Source organism: Choloepus didactylus, chromosome 1 (genome assembly GCF_015220235.1).
Source record: "Choloepus didactylus isolate mChoDid1 chromosome 1, mChoDid1.pri, whole genome shotgun sequence".
In the NCBI taxonomy this organism is placed as follows: domain Eukaryota; kingdom Metazoa; phylum Chordata; class Mammalia; order Pilosa; family Megalonychidae; genus Choloepus; species Choloepus didactylus.
This window is the reverse complement of record NC_051307.1, coordinates 90,117,462-90,136,194: the sequence shown is the minus strand read 5'-3', so window position 1 is coordinate 90,136,194 and position 18,733 is coordinate 90,117,462. Positions and strand designations below refer to the sequence as shown.

At 36.6% G+C, this 18,733-nt stretch overlaps 1 protein-coding gene across 2 annotated transcripts in view; it reads right to left on the bottom strand.

The window, feature by feature from the left end:
* Positions 1-18,733, bottom strand: part of SEC22A (SEC22 homolog A, vesicle trafficking protein) — a 121,541-nt gene that overhangs the window by 72,500 nt on the left and 30,308 nt on the right. For both annotated transcript variants that reach the window (XM_037836983.1, XM_037836989.1), the window contains exons 3-4: positions 7,152-7,315; positions 5,837-6,031 (exon numbers count right to left, since the gene is read on the bottom strand). In XM_037836983.1, coding sequence (XP_037692911.1) covers positions 5,837-6,031; positions 7,152-7,315 — 359 coding nt within the window. The remainder of the gene's footprint in view (positions 1-5,836; positions 6,032-7,151; positions 7,316-18,733) is intronic.

Sequence of the window (18,733 nt, the reverse complement as noted above, 5' to 3'; positions counted from 1 at the left end):
AAACTGGAGTGTGGTCCTTATGGCTTTCCCAATCCCATTGTCACCCCTCATAAGCTACATTTTTATACAACTGTCTTTGAGATTCATGGGTTCTGGGTTGTAGTGTGATAGTTACAGGTATCCACCACCAGCTACCCCAATTCTTTAGAACCTAAAAAGGGTTGTCTAAAGTGTGCGTAAGAGTGCCCACCAGAGTGACCTCTCGGCTCCTTTTGGAATCTCTCTGCTACTGAAGCTTATTTCATTTCCTTTCACATCCCCCTTTTGGTCAAGAAGATGTTCTCCGTCCCACGATGCCAGGTCTGCATTCCTCCCCGGGAGTCATATTCCACGTTGCCAGGGAGATTCACTCCCCTGGGTGTCTGATCCCATGTAGGGGGGAGGGCAGTGATTTCACCTTTCAAGTTGGCTTAGCCAGAGAGAGAGGGCCACATCTGAGCAACAAAGAGGCATTTGGGAGGAGGCTCTTAGGCACAACCATAGGGAGGCCTAGCCTCTCCTTTGCAGCAACCGTCTTCCCAAGGGTAAAACCTATGGTAGAGGGCTCAACCCATCAAACCACTAGTCCCCTATGTCTGTGGTCATGTTAGCAACCATCGAGGTGGGGTAGGCCAATACCCCTGCATTCTCCACAGGCTTGATCATGGCTTTTTATTAGCAACTTCAGAACACTGGAGGCTCAGCACAGAAGGTGGCCACTGTACCAGCCCACTCTGGACAATGGTGGCAGAAGAGACTTAAAGGTACTACAATTCCTCAGGGCTGCAGGGCACAAGTAGTTGAACGGCTGCATTTGTTAGGCAGTTAAAGAAAGCCCAGCTTTGTGGAGCCACATAAGAAATTCCTGGGCCCTTCCCGATCCCCTCTCCAGGGCACTTTGGACTTGATCTGTGCCCTCTTCACGGGTCTCAGGCCCCGTTTTGGGTGGGAAAGACTGCCTTAGAAAATTCCTCTCTGGCGTGCCCTCCCTCACAGAATTTATCCTCCAGGCGAAAGCAGTTTGAGACAACTAAAAGAGTGTAAGAATCTATAGAGGCAGACAGTCTGGGGCGAACACTTGCCTGCTTTAAACATCCAAGAGAAGGAGTTCTGTCTCCTGGAAAATAGAGGTGGCATCCAAATTCCTATAAACAGAGGAACTCCAGAACAACTAACAAGCACAAGCCCAGGACAAGACACAGGCTCAGAAAAGACAGGGAGGGCCCTGTGTACTGCATTCATCTTGGGCGGACCTTCCTGATAGGAGAGCTAAAGCTCATGAAAATCTCTGTCTTATCAACAGCTGGTTACAAAATAAAGAAAGAAACAACTCAGGGAATAAATCCTACAATAACATTTTAAAATATTAAAATGCACAGTGAACAAAAAAAGAGTACAGGACAAACAAAGAAACAGGAAATGATGGCCCATTCAAAGGAAGAGGATAAAAATCCAGGAAATACCAATGAAGAGAAGAATGTGGCCATACCAGACAAAGACCTTAAAACTTGAAGACATCATGTCGAGCAAAATAAGCCAGACACAAAAGGACAAATATTGTATGATCTCACTGATATGAAATAATTAGAACAAGCAAACTCATAGAGTCAGATTCTAGAATGTAGGTTACCAGGGGAAAGGTTACAGATAGAGAATGGGAATTTCAGGCTTAATATGTACAGGGTTCTTATTTGGAATGATGGAAATGCTTTGGTAATAGATGGCGGTGATGGTAACACAACATTGTGAATGTAATTAACAGCACTGAAATATGTATCTGAATATGGTTAAAAGGGGAAATGTTAGGTTGTATATATGATAACAGAATAAGGATTTTTTTTAGAAGTCCATGGAACTATACTACACAAACCGTGAATCCTAAGTTAAACCACAGACTATAGTTAATAGTACAGTTATTAAAATGTACTTTCATCAGTTATAACGAATGTTCCACACCAGTGCAAGGTGTTAATAGGGTGGTGTGCCAGTTTGAATATATTATGTCCCCCCAAATGCCATTATCTTTGATGTAATGTTCTGTGGGCAGACCTATCAGTGTTAATTAAATTATAATTCTTTGAGTGTTTCCATGGAGATGTGCCCCACCCAACTGTGGGTGATGACTCTGACTGGATAACTTTCATGGAGCTGTTGGCCCGCCCATTCAGGGCAGGTCTAAATTAAATCACTGGACTCATATAAATGAGCTGGCAAACAGAAGAGACTCAGTGCAGCTAAGAGTGATCTTCTGAAGAGGAGCTACAGCCAAGAGAGACACTTTGAAGAAAGTATAGGAGCTGCAGATGAGAGACATTTTGAAGATGCCGTTGAAAGCAGACTCTTGCTCCGGAGAAGCTAAGAGAGGACAAATACCTCAAGTGCAACTAAGAGTGACATTTTTGAGGAACTGCAGCCTAGAAAGGAACGTCCTGGGAGAAAGCCATTTTGAAAGCAGAACATGGAGCAGACGCCAGCCACGTGCCTTCCAAGCTAACAGAGGTTTTTCAGACGCCATTGATCATTCTCCAGTGAAGGTACCCTTTGTGGAAGGACACTTTATGGCCTTAAGACTGTAACTGTGTAAACAAATAACCCCCTTTTATAAAAGCCAATCCATCTCTTGGTGTTTTGCATTCTGGCAGCATTAGCAAACTAGAACAGGAGGTATATGGGAATCCTGTATTTTATGCATGATTGTTCTGTAAACCCACAACTTCTCCAATAAAGAAGAGGAAAAAATGGTGATTACAGGTTACTAGGGGTCAGCGGAGGGGGAATAGGGAGTTATTGTTTAATGGGTATAGAGTTTCTGTTTGGGCTGATAAGAATGTTTTGGTAATAGATGGCGGTGATGGTAGCACACCATTATAAATGTCACTAATGCCACTGCATTGTACCCTTAAAAATGATTAAAATGACAGATTTTACGTTTTTTATATATATTACCACCAAAAAATTTTTTAAAAGTCAGGGAGACATGACCTTACTTGAAGAGTAACTAAAATCAGCATAAACCAAAGGTTGGGATATTTACTAATAACTGAAACTGATTTCATTACTGTATTCCAAGCAAAAAGAATTATCAAAAAAAGGAGACTGATTCGGGAAGATGATATAACATAAACAGACGACTTTTTTTTTTTTAAGGCAAAACTCTCAACTATAATTTTTACCTTATTAAGTAATGTAAATAATCCTCAAAGTAAGATTGTAAGACTATCATAAAACAAGAACTAAATATCGCATAGGTACAGCAATACTAAGGAGCTATTTTAAGCAAATTCATATTTTGAGCCCCTCTCCCCCAATCACATACCAAAGTACTGGAAAAAGCTTGCAAACAGAGCTGTAGTACCACTAGTAGTATTCTTTGGAAAAATTTTATAGAACTGAAGACTATACCAGAAAGAAGAAAATGTCACAATTTTCAAAACCAGAGATGGGAAGACATATTTGTGGACACTACTGATTGGTAAACTTGAAAATAATCTCCAGTAATATCCTAAATAAAAATTAGGCCACAGACAGTTTAGAAAGACAGTTTAGAAAAGAAAGGATTGGGTATTCTCTTTTCACTTTTATTTGTTATTCTTATTCTGATTCTTTCTGATGTAAGGAAAATGTTCAGAAATAGATTGTGGTGATGAACGCATAACTATATGATCATACTGTGAACAGTTGATTGTATACCATGGATGACTGTATGGTTTGTGAATATATTTCAATAAAACTGAATTAAAAATAAATAAATAAATAAATAAATAAATAAATAAATAAAGGCAAAAAAAAAAAAAAAAGAAAAGAAAAGAAAGGAGTCATCACTAGGAGTTTCACTGAGATTTACAAGAATTAAGTTATGGCAAGCCAGCCTCTTCTCTATTTTAACAGGGCTAAAAAATTATGTCATAAACATACTAGAGCTTACTTTCAGCAGAATATTTCTCACAATTTTTCAAATTTTATGAATAGATTTTAAAGCATTGTGGATTAGTTCAGTAATTTTCCAAAATGTCAGAGTATGAGGTTGACATCATGTGTTCTTTACTTAAATGTTTTATATGCTAACTTATCTTTTACCCACAGGTGCTTATGGGATAGGCCAGGAACAAGATGACCTGACCTTCAAAGGTCAAGAATGTAGTACCTTGAGATAGAGTGAACCTGGCAAATGAAAGATCTTAGCAACATTTAAGAACCTGTCTGGCAACAGCATTTCTTAGAGTATGGACATTTTTTTGCAAAATAAAATGTGGCTGCCAAGACCATAAGGCAGTTCCAGGAATGGTTATTTGGGGACAATCCTGGGCATGCATAATACTCAGTCAAAAAGGTAGCTTAATATAGTTGTGCTGATTTCAATTTTTCCCTTCAAACAATTCTGGTATCATTTACCCTGGAAAGACTGAGACAATCTGGTAATGCTTCAAAAGTTTTGCACAAATAAATCATACTTTCAAAGTTATCACTTTTCTGTATATATATTTCACAATAAAAAATGTTAAAAGTTTTGCACAATATCCTTGGAAATATGATGAAGAAATTTAAGTATAATAATAAACTGGGAAGGATTCAGCTAGCTTAATAAGCATACTCAGGAGTTAGGTGCATTTTTTTTTTTTTTAATTTCTAGCTTAGTGAATGGGAATTGCCAGATGGTAGGTACTAGAAAAATGATTGGTTGAAAGGAAATGTCAAATTGGAAGAATTTTTGTTGTTGGACGACTTACGAGTCTTTCCTTAATCTAGTTCTAGTCAATATTTTAATCAGTGCCTAAAGAAAGAAAGAAAAAAAAAAAAGCAGGCTTATCAACATTGTAGATAGCCCAAAGCTGACCGAACAAAAAACAAGCACAACATATTCAAATTATTTCAATAGGCTGAAAGATAGGCCAAAACAAACAGGATGAACTTTAACAGATAGAGATTAAATTCCACACTTAGGTTCAAAAAGATCAACTGAAATTTAAGTAGTATATTTGGCTTGAGGTTACTCTCATTTTGTATTAATCAATCCAAATGTTAAGTATTATACATGTTCAATCCTGAGTGCCACATTTGAAAATCAGTAACAAACTAGAGCATGTCCTAAAAAAGCTTCTAGGACAGTGAAGGCTTCAAAATGTCATACACAGAAAAGCTGAGGAACTAAGGATATTTTACATACAGTAAATCAGACTAAAAGGTATGGAAAGGACACAGAGTTGCTGACTTCAAAATTCTGAAGTGCTATTAGGGAGGGAGTGAAAGGTCACAGAACTCAGGCAAACAGGTGGGCATTACAGAGAAGCACACTTTTTAGCTCAAGATATACAGACGAATTTTTTAAACAAGCATATCCAACAACAACATATGCCACCTTTTAAAAAATGAGGTTTCTATTCTTAAGCTGAAATTTTTAAGCTATCATCTCAGTCATCTACTGAGGATGGTATTCCTTATTTGGGAAGGTAGGCATAAGCAGATGATCACTAAGGTTCTTACATTTTCTGTGACAGTCAAGAACCCTGACTTTGAATGCAGTCATTTTGACATAATGGAAAGCACTTTACATGACTGTAAACATACATTATGAAGAAACTATTACTCATTTCTAGAACATTTTTTAAGAAGAAACCTTCTTAAATGTTTTCCTAGCAAAGAGATTCTCTTGAGATTTCTATTTGAAAGTATTTTCCTGATTAGTCACATACCTGGTAGATTACTTTATAAACCACAGGCAGAAAGATTACTCTGAACTTCTTCATTTTCTCATGTATTTGCTTTAAAATATTAAAATAAAGTAATTCATTTTCAAGAGTTCTTCAATTTTTAGAAAATAATGATTAAAAAAGTGAAACAAATGAGATCCAGAACTCACCAGAAGAAATCTTACCAGCACCTTTATGGTCAACAGAAAATGCAGATGTGACTCCATTGGCTGACCCCAGTTCATACATGGAAATCTGATAAGGGGGTCTCAGCTTGATTTCCATCTGCATGTCAGACAAATTTATCTTTGTTGAAAGAGACCTTGGATTATTATATCGCTGCTTGGTCCTCTGAATGAAGTTATCTATGTAAAATAAAAAAATAAATTTTCTTGCTGTCATTTGTTAATTAAGTCATTTGAGAATGTGATGTTTATGGACAGTAAATTTTGCAAGTAATTTGTTTAATTTGCTATTCAAAACTGTTCAATTTGTCATGGAATGTTCATGATTAATGGCTAATATATCACAGAGTCATCAGTTTTATACTCTAGAATTATATTTTAGAAATTAATAATTATAAATAAACTAAGGGTCGCCACCAATTGGGTATATTTCTTCTATTATATCTACTTCAAGGAACTACAGAAACAAACAACAGCTTTAACTTTAAACCAGTCTTAATTTTTATAGAACTCCTTATCACAGTTGTAATTACATAAGAACATACACTGTGAGTTGCATGTTTTTATAAATGTTTTCTTAGTTACTGCTTACACCAATAGAATGTACATTTTAAAGAATATAATGAAATCAATACAAGACATTTTCTAAATATCTTCTAAGTGGGATTTTATGTTTACTATTTGCTACATAGTTTTTTGTTTTTGTTTTTGTTTTTTCATTCTACATCATGAATCAAGTAACTACTGCCAACAGACAAAATCCAACCTGCTGCCTGTTTTTGTAACTAAAGTTTTATTGGAACATAACCATGCTCATTTATTTATGTATTGCCTTTGGCTGCTTTTGAGTTATAATGGCAGGACTGAGTAGCTGCAACAGAGACCATATGGCCCTTAAAGCCTAAAATATATACTATCTGGTCCTTAACAAAAAATGTTTGCCAACCCCTGTTTTACATTAAGCTGACTACGTAAGATTTTCACATAAACACAAATCTCTGAAGGCTGGCTTATAAATTTCTCTTTAAGAAACTGTCTTCCAGGGTTAACTTTTTGGGCCAATAATCACAATCCCCTTCATGGCTCAAACACAAATTTTTCGAACAGGCATCTTAACTAGGAAAGAAGTTGCCAATTTATATATTGTTTGCCAAATAATTTTATCAAAAGCAAAGCAGCAGCAGAATTTTCTGAGTTCTCCCATTCCCCTTGCCTCCCCCCCCTCAATTATTTAAAGAAAAATTGCTTATGACTGAATGGAGACAGGATAATGAGAAGGAAAAAAAAATCAGGTCCTTACCAAATTCAATGAAACAGTAAGGTCTGACAGCAGTATTTGTCTTCATCATGCTATAAGTAGTAATGAACTCCTTCTGAAGCTCATCCAGGAAAGAGAACGCCAGAACATTAGGGTAACTTTCAGTGCACAGCATCATGTAGCTCACTCCCAGAGAGCTAATAAAACTACAGTATAAAAAAACGTTGGTTTTAAAATTCCAAATGAAATTAAGGTCATTCATTGCTTCAACAAGACTGGTTCTATATATCATAAATTGCTGCTAAAATGGTAATGAAAATCTTTAATATACATTCCAGCAAAAATTTTAAAGTAACCAAGATATAACATTAAGTTATACATATATTTTAAATGGTGGTTGGAAAAAAGTAGAAAAAATTGACTGTACCTACAGAACAACATACACTATGGTTCTAACACTTAAGTTATTTATCATTTGGTATAGCAAACAGGATAAAGAATATACAAATATATAAGGGTAACAGATAGATTAAAGTTTAACCCTTTAATCCAGTGGAACTTAATTCTGTTTTAGTCAAGAAGGCTTTAGAGCATCTGATGAAAGTTATGGATGCTCTCCCCAGAAAGATGTCCAAAAACACAAAACTTGGCACACAATTTCAGGGTGGTTATTGATCTCTTAAAATCATCCACTGACCCCAAAGTTAAATCCTCTAGTTCACAAAGTAAAAACAAAGAGGAATTGAAAAAGAAAGAGGAATTTATAAGCCCATAACAATAACAAATAAAATAACATAAAATAAAAGGGAGAGAAGGAAGGATTCTTGCTTACAAGAGAAAGCTGAGTGCTGAGTGGTAATAATGGAGGTAGTGCTAGAATGGGAAAAACCAGCAGTTTGCAACCATCATACTAAAGACTGAATCAGGCAAGGACAACCAACGGATGCTAACTCTAGGGGGAAATTTTGATGATGAGCAAGATATTTGCATAGTTCTAAAATGTCTTCCTACAGACTGCTTATTAGTTGCAAGGGAAAAATATTACTTACATAGTACAAACTAGATAACACCTTGACTAGGTACTCCAACATCACTACTGAGGGACAAGTGGACATCATGTGCCTACAGATGGGATATCCTGAGAAAGACATATCACCTATGTAGTATTCTGGCCAGAATGCATAACCTGAATCTAAACATGAAGAAACATCAGAATGAGAAACTTTTTTTGTTTTTAAAGGGAAGGGGGTGGGCTGTATTATTTTAAAATCTCAATGTTATAAAAGAGAAAGACTGGAAATGTTTCAGATCAAAGGAGGCAAAAAGTCATGACAAATGCAATACCTGATACTAGACTGTATCCTATACCAGAGAGGGAAAAAAATGCTATTAGGACATTTCTGGGTCAACAGACAAAAATGGAAAACAGGTGATAGATTAGATGAAAGCATGCTATCAATATTAAATTTACTGATAACTATATTGGAGTTAAATAAGAGAATAACCCTGATCTTAGAAAACACACCCTGAAGTAGTCAGGAATAAAGGGGAATGGTATTTGTATGTTACTCTCAAATGGTTTAGGGAAAACAAAAAAGGCAGATAGATAAAACAATAAAGCAAATGGGGTGAAATGTGAATGAAGAGTGAATCTGGAAACAGGTATTGCTATTACTTTTCTTATTTGTGTAGCTATTCTACAAGTTTGAAATTATTTCTAAATAACAAGTAAAAAAATAAAAAATTTACTTCTACTTTAAGGCACTAAAACATTTAAATTAACCATGTTCTAATTTAAAAAAAAAAAAAGGCCTTCTAGACTATAGTATATACCCCCCTATAATAAGCAGAGCAAAGGACACAAAATAACCCTTTTTAAAGTCACTTAAACATCCTTTTATAGTATTGTCAGCACAGCTGATCTGGATCAGGGGTGGCAAACACAGAACATACAGGCTGTATTTCCCCACTCCTGTGCCAGACAATGCTAACCTATAACAGCAATATTTCCTGCTTAAACACTGATCCAAACCAGAGTCCTTCTTTTTCCCTAATAACGCAGAAGCAGAACTCATTATTTTAAATCTAAATTTTAGAATAATATATTCACACGATTCAAATTCAAAAGAATGAAAGGGTATACTATGAAGTGTCTTATCCCCACCCTGCCCACAGATTCTCTTTCCCTCAAACAAACCCTGTTATTAATATCATATGAATCCTTCCAGAGAGAATGTATGCATATGCAAGTAAATATGTATATATGTATACGTATGTATGTGCATATATATATGTGTGTGTGTGTGTATATATATAGGAATCCTTCTTAAGAGACCATCACAAGCAGTGAAATGATTTGGGGTTGGTACCAATTAACCATCCATTATTAACGATGTGAGATATGATACTGTGAAACTGTGCTGATCCTATACTTCTAGAGTAATCTGGAATTCCTTTCCAAAGTTCCACTTAAAACACAGTCATTTGGCCCAAGGTTTTTTAAACTGCAAGTTATAACCTACTAGTAGGTCATAAAATTAATCTAGTGGTTTATAAACATTTTCTAAAGAATTGAAATAGAATATAAGAGAAAATACTGAAGTCTATATTGTTTCATCAAACTTTTTAGTTACCTATATGTATGTATGTATTTGTTCACAAAGTAAATTTATCTTTTGTGAGTCAGAGTCAAAAATGTTTAGCCATAAAATAATGCATTTTTCTACAAAATTAATAACTATATCAAAGGCCAAAATATGTTTTTCCCAAGTAACTTTCTCTTTCCAAAAAAAAATCTTCACTGTCATTATCAAAATTCTTGTACATGTCATCAGCATTCAAACATACCCCACAAAACTGGTGATAGGTTCCCACACCCTTGGAACTCCCAACTGCCTAAGAATAATTTCAGTATCCTCCAATAATATGACTGAAGATTTTGGACCACATTTTCTTTTGTATTATGGCAGGATTTTATTGCATTTCCACATTAATAATGGAGTGAATCACAGACACCTACATGATACTTTATCCCAAACGGTTTATCTTGCTTGCACTAAATTTAACTGAAGAATTGTATGTGAAGTAAAGGAAACCCCATGTTTTTAAGGTTATATATTAACACTTTCATAGAGTCGTTATCCAAAGTCTTTATTTTACCATAATTACATGACACCCTTTGAAAAAGCTATAAAGTGTTTTACATACCATGGCTTTTCATGAAGTGAATTTAGCCCTCTATTGATGTCTTTCTTTGAAATGCAGAGCCATTTATCAACAAGTGTATATAGATCATTTTGCCTCTGTTATAAAAGACTTGCTTTTTGAACTATCACTAGAAAAGATTTAAAGTCTCCCAACATTTCACTGAAGACTACCCATATGAAATAGTATTCAATAACATCTAAAGTTGCTACAGATATGTTGGTTTGCACACAATTTATCAGTGTCCATCGGGTTCATTTAGCTCACATTTTTTTAATTCATTTTTATTGAGATATATTCACATACCATGCAGTCATACAAAGCGTACATTCAGTTGTTCATAGTACCATTATATAGTTGTATATTCATCACCAAAATTAATTTTTGAACATTTTCATTACCACACACACACAAATAATAAGAATAAAAATTAAAATGAAAAAGAACAATTAAAGTAAAAAAGAACACTGGGTGCCTTTTTTTTTTTGTCCCCATTTTTCTACTCATCCATCCGTACATTGGACAAAGGGGAGTATAGCTCACATTTTATAGACAATCTGGCAGTTGTCCTTCTGCCCTGACGAGGAAGTGTAGGAAGTAGTAGTAATAGTTAACAGCAACGCATACAGTTTAATGACCATGAGCCAGGGCCTCTGCTAAGTGCATTAAATATATTTTTTTCATTTTTACAACTTTTATTTTGAAATAATTTTAAAGTTATGGACAGTTACAAAAATTATATCATAATACAAAGAACTCCAATATATCCTGTACCCACATAACTTATTTGTCTAACTTTATTATTTTGCCACATTTTTGTATAATTCTATGTGTGTCCATCTCTCCATCTTTTATATATCTAATTATATATACTTTTTTTTAAAAAATTTGATAGTAAGTTGCATACATCATAATCCTTAAACATGCCATACCTCTGTGCATATTACTGTCCCCACAGAAATAAAAAGGATCATAAGAGATTCTATGAAAATTGATATGCTGATAAATTGAACAAACTAGATGAAATGGACAAATTCCTTGTAATATACAAATAACCTACACTGACTATACAACAAATAGAAGATCTCAACTGACCAATTCCAAACAACTGAATCAGTCTTCAGAAATCTCGCAATAAAGAATAGCTCAGGATCAGATGTCTTTACAGGTGAATTCTACCATTCAATACAAGAAGAATTAATACCAATCGTGTTCAAACCATTCCAAAAATCTGAAGAGAAGGGAACACTACCTAATTTCTTCCATGAGGCCAATATTACCCTAATGCCAAAACCACATAAAGACACAAGAAAATAAAATTACACACCAATTTCTCTTATGAATATAGATGCAAAGATCCTGAACAAAATACCTGCAAATTGAATCCAACAGTGCATGAAAACAAAAAAACAAAAAACAAGATCAAGTGGAATTTATCCCAGGCATGCAAGATGGCTCAACATTAGAAAATCAAATATAATACACATTATTAAACAGAAGGGAAAAGCAGCATGATCTTTTCAATGGATGCAGAAAATGCTTCTGGCAAAATGTAGCATTCTTTCTTGATAAAAACACTTAGAAAGTAAGAATAGAAGGAAACTCCCTCAATCTGATAAAGGGCATAAATGACAAACCCAGTCTAACATCATACTTAGTTGTCCAAGAATGAAACTTTTTCTCTAAAATCTGGAACAAGACAAGGATATCCAGTGTCACCACTACTGTTCACCATTGTTCTAGAAGTTCTAGTCAGAGTACCTAGGCATGAAGAAGAGATAAAAGGCCTGCATATTGGAAAGGAATAAGTAAAACATTCACTATTTGCAGATGATATGATCCTATATATAGAAAGGCCCAAAGAACATACAAAAATGCTACTCAAGCTAATAAATGAATTCAGCAAAATGGTGGGGTCCAAGATCGACAGCTAAAAATCTTTACTGTTTCTATACACAAGCAGTGAATAATCAGAAGTAATCAAGGAAAAAATTCCATTCACAATAGCAACTGCATTAATCAAATATCTAGGAATAAATCTAACCAAGATGTAAAGGACTTGTACACAGAAAACAAGAAAACATTGCTAAAAGAATTAATGAAGACCTAAATAAATGATAGAATATTCTGTGTTAACAGATTGGAAGAAAAAACATCATTAAGATGGAATGAATGCATGGATCTGCAATATTCTGTTATCTCTCAAACAGAACTGGGATCCAGGTTCAAGTTGTCATCAAGACCAGGATCTGAGTCAGAAGAGTCAGAAGAGGTCGACCACTGCTGCTGGGAGCTGGGGTCTTATGCGAGAATGGCAGGATACGGTAAAGAGATGACCATGGAGGGCTTGGGGTCCAGGGCGCCCATCCTGGTACCTGAGAGTTCTCCATGTAAATCACATGTGTGAGGGTTGTGGGGGTCAACATCAGCTCTTCAAGTGGCACAAGGATGGTGCAGGCCTGGAGCTGAACTCAGGAGGTGGAAGGTTGGCCAAGTCTGAGGAAATGCTGTCCTCCCAGTTATAGTCCATTATTCTATGGAGGGCCTCTCCATAAGGACAAGGCAGGGATTCGGTCCTTGGCTTCTGGTTGGCCTCATGTATTGCCCAACATAAATCTGTAAAACTTATCAATGTGTGGTGACACTGTCACCAGCTCTTTTTTATGCCCCTCTCGCTGAGCCCCTGGGCAATTGATCTTGATATTGATTCTTTTTCCTCTGTCTGGGATACATCACACATTCAAGGGATTCCCGTTCCTAAACGAAACACCTGATTTCCTCATCACTCCAAGGAGTATTTAGCTGGCCTGAGGGCTTCTCTGGTTCTTGAGTCTCTTCTCCCTCCTTTACTTCCTGGGTGTTTCTAGTAATTTCAGGCTAATGCATCACTTCCTCCATTTTTATCCCTGAGTTTTCTCCTGAAACTTTTCTCTGCAGCCATAGGGCCTAATCCAGGGTAGGCAGAGCTGGCACTTACACTGTATTGCAGAAATTCAGGTAAGTATGGAGGCCCTGAGAGAGGAAATGGGTTTGCTTTTCTCTGCTTTGTGGAATCTCTCTAAATACTTTATTTAATTTCATTATCACAATAAAGGGGCACTACTATCTCCATTTCACAAATGAAGGAACAGAGGTCAAAGAGGCTTAGTAATTTAACTTCCCTAAGCCCATATAGCATTAAGAAACAGCTGGGAAAAAGTGAATTCTGACTCTAAAGCCCACATTCTTTCCATAATGCAACACCAATTTTCATATGAAATAGGTAAACCAATTATGTTCTAATTTGCCAACATTTTTTTTTGCTCCTTCCAAGTCACAAATTAATCTCTTATTCTTTTTCCTAACTAAGAGTAATGAAACTTGAGGCTTTTGGAATTTGTATCACCGGTATATTCTGGAAGCCTGGAAGCCCTGCCAATTTCTCCACTTCCTCTCAAGCAACTCCCTTCTTCCCTCTCTGCATTCTAGCCACACTAGCCTTGTTTCAGATCCTCAAGGATGCCAACTCACTCCCAGCTCTCTCACCCCCAACCTGAGAAGCTTCATAAAATTCTGTCTTCCCCACTTGCAGTGCTCCCTTCCCCACCTCCAACATGGTTAACTCCTACTCAACCTTCAGTTCTTTGATTTCAAGTCACCCACAGAGCACTCAATCTAAACTGACCTCCAAAACCCCATGTTAACATAGCAGCCACTATTTTTCTGCCTGTAAATTAACCCAATTTGTAACTGTATGTGTTTATTTTTTATGATGTCTCTTTCACTAGCATATATGGTCCATGAGGGCAGGGATGATTTCTGTATTTAAACCTAGAATATTCTGTGTCTAGCACACAGTAAGTGCTCAATAAATTAGTAAATAAATGAGTGCAAGGATGGCATCATTCATTTACTCATTTATACACTAATTTGTTGACTATATCACACACAGATAATTGTACAGGCTAGCGGTAGCTCCACAAGTAGAAGCTCTATAAAACTTTGACTAAATGACAGAATAGAGTAGAACCTCACCTAGTCTTCCAGTCTCCCCCAGACTTTAGGGTTGAGGTCAATGAGCCTTCAACATGTCCCTGCTTTAAAGGGAGGGATGTTCTCAGGGGCTATGTAGAATTACTTCTTCAGTAAGAACTCCCAAACAGCATGCAGGCCTAACAGGCAAGCCTGCTTTCCCTCTATCACGGTCACTACTATCCTCACCACTACCCCTCCCCCCACTAAAAAAAGCCCACTTTTTCCACCTTGTACACAAGTTTTAAATTGTCATTCTTTTCTTCCTATGTTACTCTAATTTCCTTTTTCTTTTTTATTTCCCTTCTATTTCTTGGCTTTGGTAACAATGGGGTTTGGTCTTTATTGCTATTGCCCCTCAGTAAGAGCATCCGTTTCTTCTAGCTAAGCAATGTATGAATCTCAGTACATCTTCTTGGCACACACACTTGGAACTTCTTTAGGCTCAAGTGTATTCTGGACAGGTAAGGCTGGAAGAAGCCCAAACTCCATATAAGTGGGGTTTAACCCTTTTCAATCACTTTGTTTAAAAGCAAATTCTATCACATATCCAAAAGACCATACCACAAGTTATCCCTAAAGTCCAACGTAATGAATAAGTCATTTTCGACAGTAAACTTTTTATGTTATCTAATTTTATGAACTGTCAAAGAAATTTTACATCACCAATTAAACGTTGACACTATTAGGACAATTCTGGCCTGCTGACCCAAATTAAATAGCGAAAGTCATTATCTTGCCCTCAGCAGATAAGAGAGCACCTAGTACATGCCTAGCACTCTACCATATAGGTGCTGATGTCAAAGATAAAGAAGGTCCCTGCCTGCCAGGAGTTTTCAATCCTGTACTGGGGATGCACTTGAAAAAATGATATACAAAATATGATAAACATACAAAACTGGATTTTGTAGCATGCCAAATGACAAGGTATTTAGCAAACTAGAAATTGATGATAGTTAACATTTATATTGCATATAATATAATTTTCCCTCTTCAAATATAACATTACACACAGAAAATGTGCTTATGCTCTGCAGGCTCATATGCCCAATGAATAGCTTATAGTGCAGAAAAGTTATGCAGTAAGACCTGCCATCTCTAATCTACTCTTAAATTGCTTAGTATAAAAACAAAACTATATTTTCGAAAGAGAACCTTCCACATGGGAATTCCATTCTCTAAAATAAAGTGTTTAAACTCTGAAATATAAATTAAAAGATTTGACATTATGAAAGTGAGCACATCTTATGGATTTTATCATCACCAAATATGCCTAATAGGAAAACAAGCTGAAAACAAAGTACCATCAGAAAGACAGTAAGGAGACAGGAACCAGAAAGAGAACTAACTCAGTAATACTGTCTACCATGTGCCAGCATTCTACCAGGAACTTCATATTTTCTTATTTATTCCTCTCTTAATTATCAACTTTCAATTACCCTCCAGTGTTGAAGAGCTCAATCATGAATGAATTATTGCATGAATAAAAGACCAATTTTAGCAACTATTTTATATATATATATTTTTTACTGAGATTGTTCAGATACCATACAACTATCCAAAGATCCAGTGTACAATCAATCAATTGCCCACAGCACCACCACACAGCTATGCATCCATCAACACAATTTTTTTTTCAATTTTTAGAACATTTTCACTACTCCAAAAAAGAAACAGACAAAAAAAAAAAAGGAAACTCAGATCCTCCCATACCCTAACCACGTCCCCCCCCTCCATTATTGATTCACAGTTTTGGCATAGTACAGTTGTTACTGTTGATGAAAGAATGTTAAAATACTGCTAACTGTAGTATATAGTTTGCAATGGGTACATATTTTTTCCCTATATGCCTCTCTATTATTAACCTCTAGTTATAGTGACATACATTTGTTCTAGTTCATGAGAGAGATTTCTAATATATGCATAGTTAATCACGGACATTGTCCACAACAAGATTCACTGTTTTATACATTCCCATCTTTTAACCTCCAACTTTTCTTCCGGTGACATCTGTGACTCCGAGCTTACCCCTTCCACCACCTTCACACACCTTTTAGCACTGTTAGTTACTCTCATTACATGCTACCATCACCCCTGTCCATTTACAAATATTTAAGTTCACCCTAGTTGAACATTCTGCTCATAATAAGCAATCACTCCCCATTCTTTAGCCTCATTCTATATCCTGGTAACTTATATTTCATGTCTATGAGTTTACATATTATAATTACTTCATATCAGTGAGACTCCGAAATATTTGCCTTTATGCGTCTGTCTTATTTCACTCAATATAGTGCCCTCAAGGTTTCTTCATCAACCCATTTCTTTCAAGATGGTTTTGTTCAAACACTATACATTCCATCCTAAGTAAACAATCGTTGGTTCCTTGTATAGTCATGTATTTATGTACTGAGCACCATCACCACTCTCTATACAAGGACATTTCTTCCACAAAGACAGAGGAAGAGTCAAAGAAGGCAGAGAGGCAAAAGAACAAGGCAAGAGAAAGAGAGAAAAACAAACAAACAAAAAAACTTGATAGCTAGAAGGCGACAAAAGTAAAGACAGCATTAACCTAAAGTAGAATAAAGAGTCAGACAACATCACCAATGCCAGGAGTCCCATACCCTTCCACTATTCCTCATCCCCTCTCCCCATATGCATTTAGCTTTGGTATACCGCTTTTGTTACATTAAAGGAAGCATAATACAATGTTTCTGTTAATTCTAGCCTCTAGTTTGCATTGATTGTATTTTTTTAACACCTTGCAATGCTGACATTCATTTGTTCTACCTCATGTAAAAACATAATTTGTACCTTTTATTACAATCGTTGAGCACCCTAGGTTTCCCTGAGTTACACAGTCCCAGTCTTTATCGTTCATCTTTTGTTCTGGTATCCCACATGATCCCAGCCTTCCTCTTCCAATAATATTCACAGTCATCTTTGTTCAGTGTACTTATACTGCTGTGCTACTATCCCAAAATTGTTTTCCAAACCTTTCTCTCACTCCTGTCTTTTCCTTTCTGTCTGCAGTGCTTCCTTTAGTGTTTCCTGTAGAGCAGGTATCTTGTTCACAAACTCTGTCACTGTCTGTTCATCAGAGAATATTTTAAGCTCTCTCTCATATCTGAAGGATAGTTTTGCTGGATATAGGATTCTTGGTTGGTGGTTTTTCTCTTTCAGGATCTTAAATATATCACCCTACTTCCTTCTTGCCTCCATGGTTTCTATTGAGAAATCCACACATAGTCTTATCAAGCTTCCTTTGTGTGTGATAAATCGCTTCTCTCTTGCTGCTTTCAGGATTCTCTCTTTATCTTTGATGTCTGATAATCTGCTAATTAAGCGTCTTGGTGTAGGCCTATTCAGATCTATTCTGTTTGGGGTACGCTGCGCTTCTTGGATCCGTAATTTTATGTCTTTCATAAGAGATGAGAAATTTTCATTGATTATTTCCTCTTATTGCTGCTGCCCCTTTTCCAACTTCTCTTCTCCTTCTGGGACACCAAAGACAAATAAATCCTCGCTTTTCGTTTTGTCTTTAAGTTCCCAGAGACACTGCTCGTATTTTTTCATTCTTTTCTCTATCTGCTCTTTTGTGTGTAGGCTTTCAGGTGCCTTGTTCTCCAGTTCCTGAGTGTTTTCTTCTGCCTCTTGAGATCTGCTGCTGTATGTTTCCAGTGTGCCTTTCATCTCTTGTGTTGTGCCTTTCATTTCCATAGATTCCGCCAGTTGGTTTTTTGAACTTTCAATTTCTACCTTATGTACGTCCTGTGTTTTCATTATATGGTTCAGCATCTTCCCTAAACTTTTTGAATTGACTTATTACTAGTTGTTTCAATTCCTGCATCACAGTTGAGGTGCAAGTTTGTTCCCCTGACCGGGCCATAACCTCATTTTTCTTGGGGTAGGTTGTAGTTGTCTGTTGTCTATGCATGGTTTCCTTCGTTACCCCAAACAGGCCTCCCCAGACCAGAATGGGCTGAGGTCCAAGAATGAAGAAATATTCAATATCTGGTTTCCCTGAAGGTGTGTCTTAGAAAATTGGTACACCCTCTGATGACTCCGGTCACTGTGCTTTTCTGCCCTGCAGGTGGTGCCTGTTAGCCTGTAATTCTTGACTGGTGTAAGGAGGTGTGGCTCTTTTTCCCCAACTTCTGAATAAAAGGCAGGTAGGAGAGCTGGGCCCCATCCCTTTCTTCTTAGAGAAGATAGACCCCCTATACGGAGGTCATTAGCATTTCAGTGGTCTCTCTCTGCCTGTGCTATACCCTTGTCTGGGTCACAGAACTGGGAACTGAAAATGGCTGAGGCTTTCTCCACTGAGTTGAAAAAAGAACAGAGAGTCCCCTTTAGAGCTACTCTGAGGCGACCCTCTGGCTCTCCAAGGTCAGTCATCACCCAAA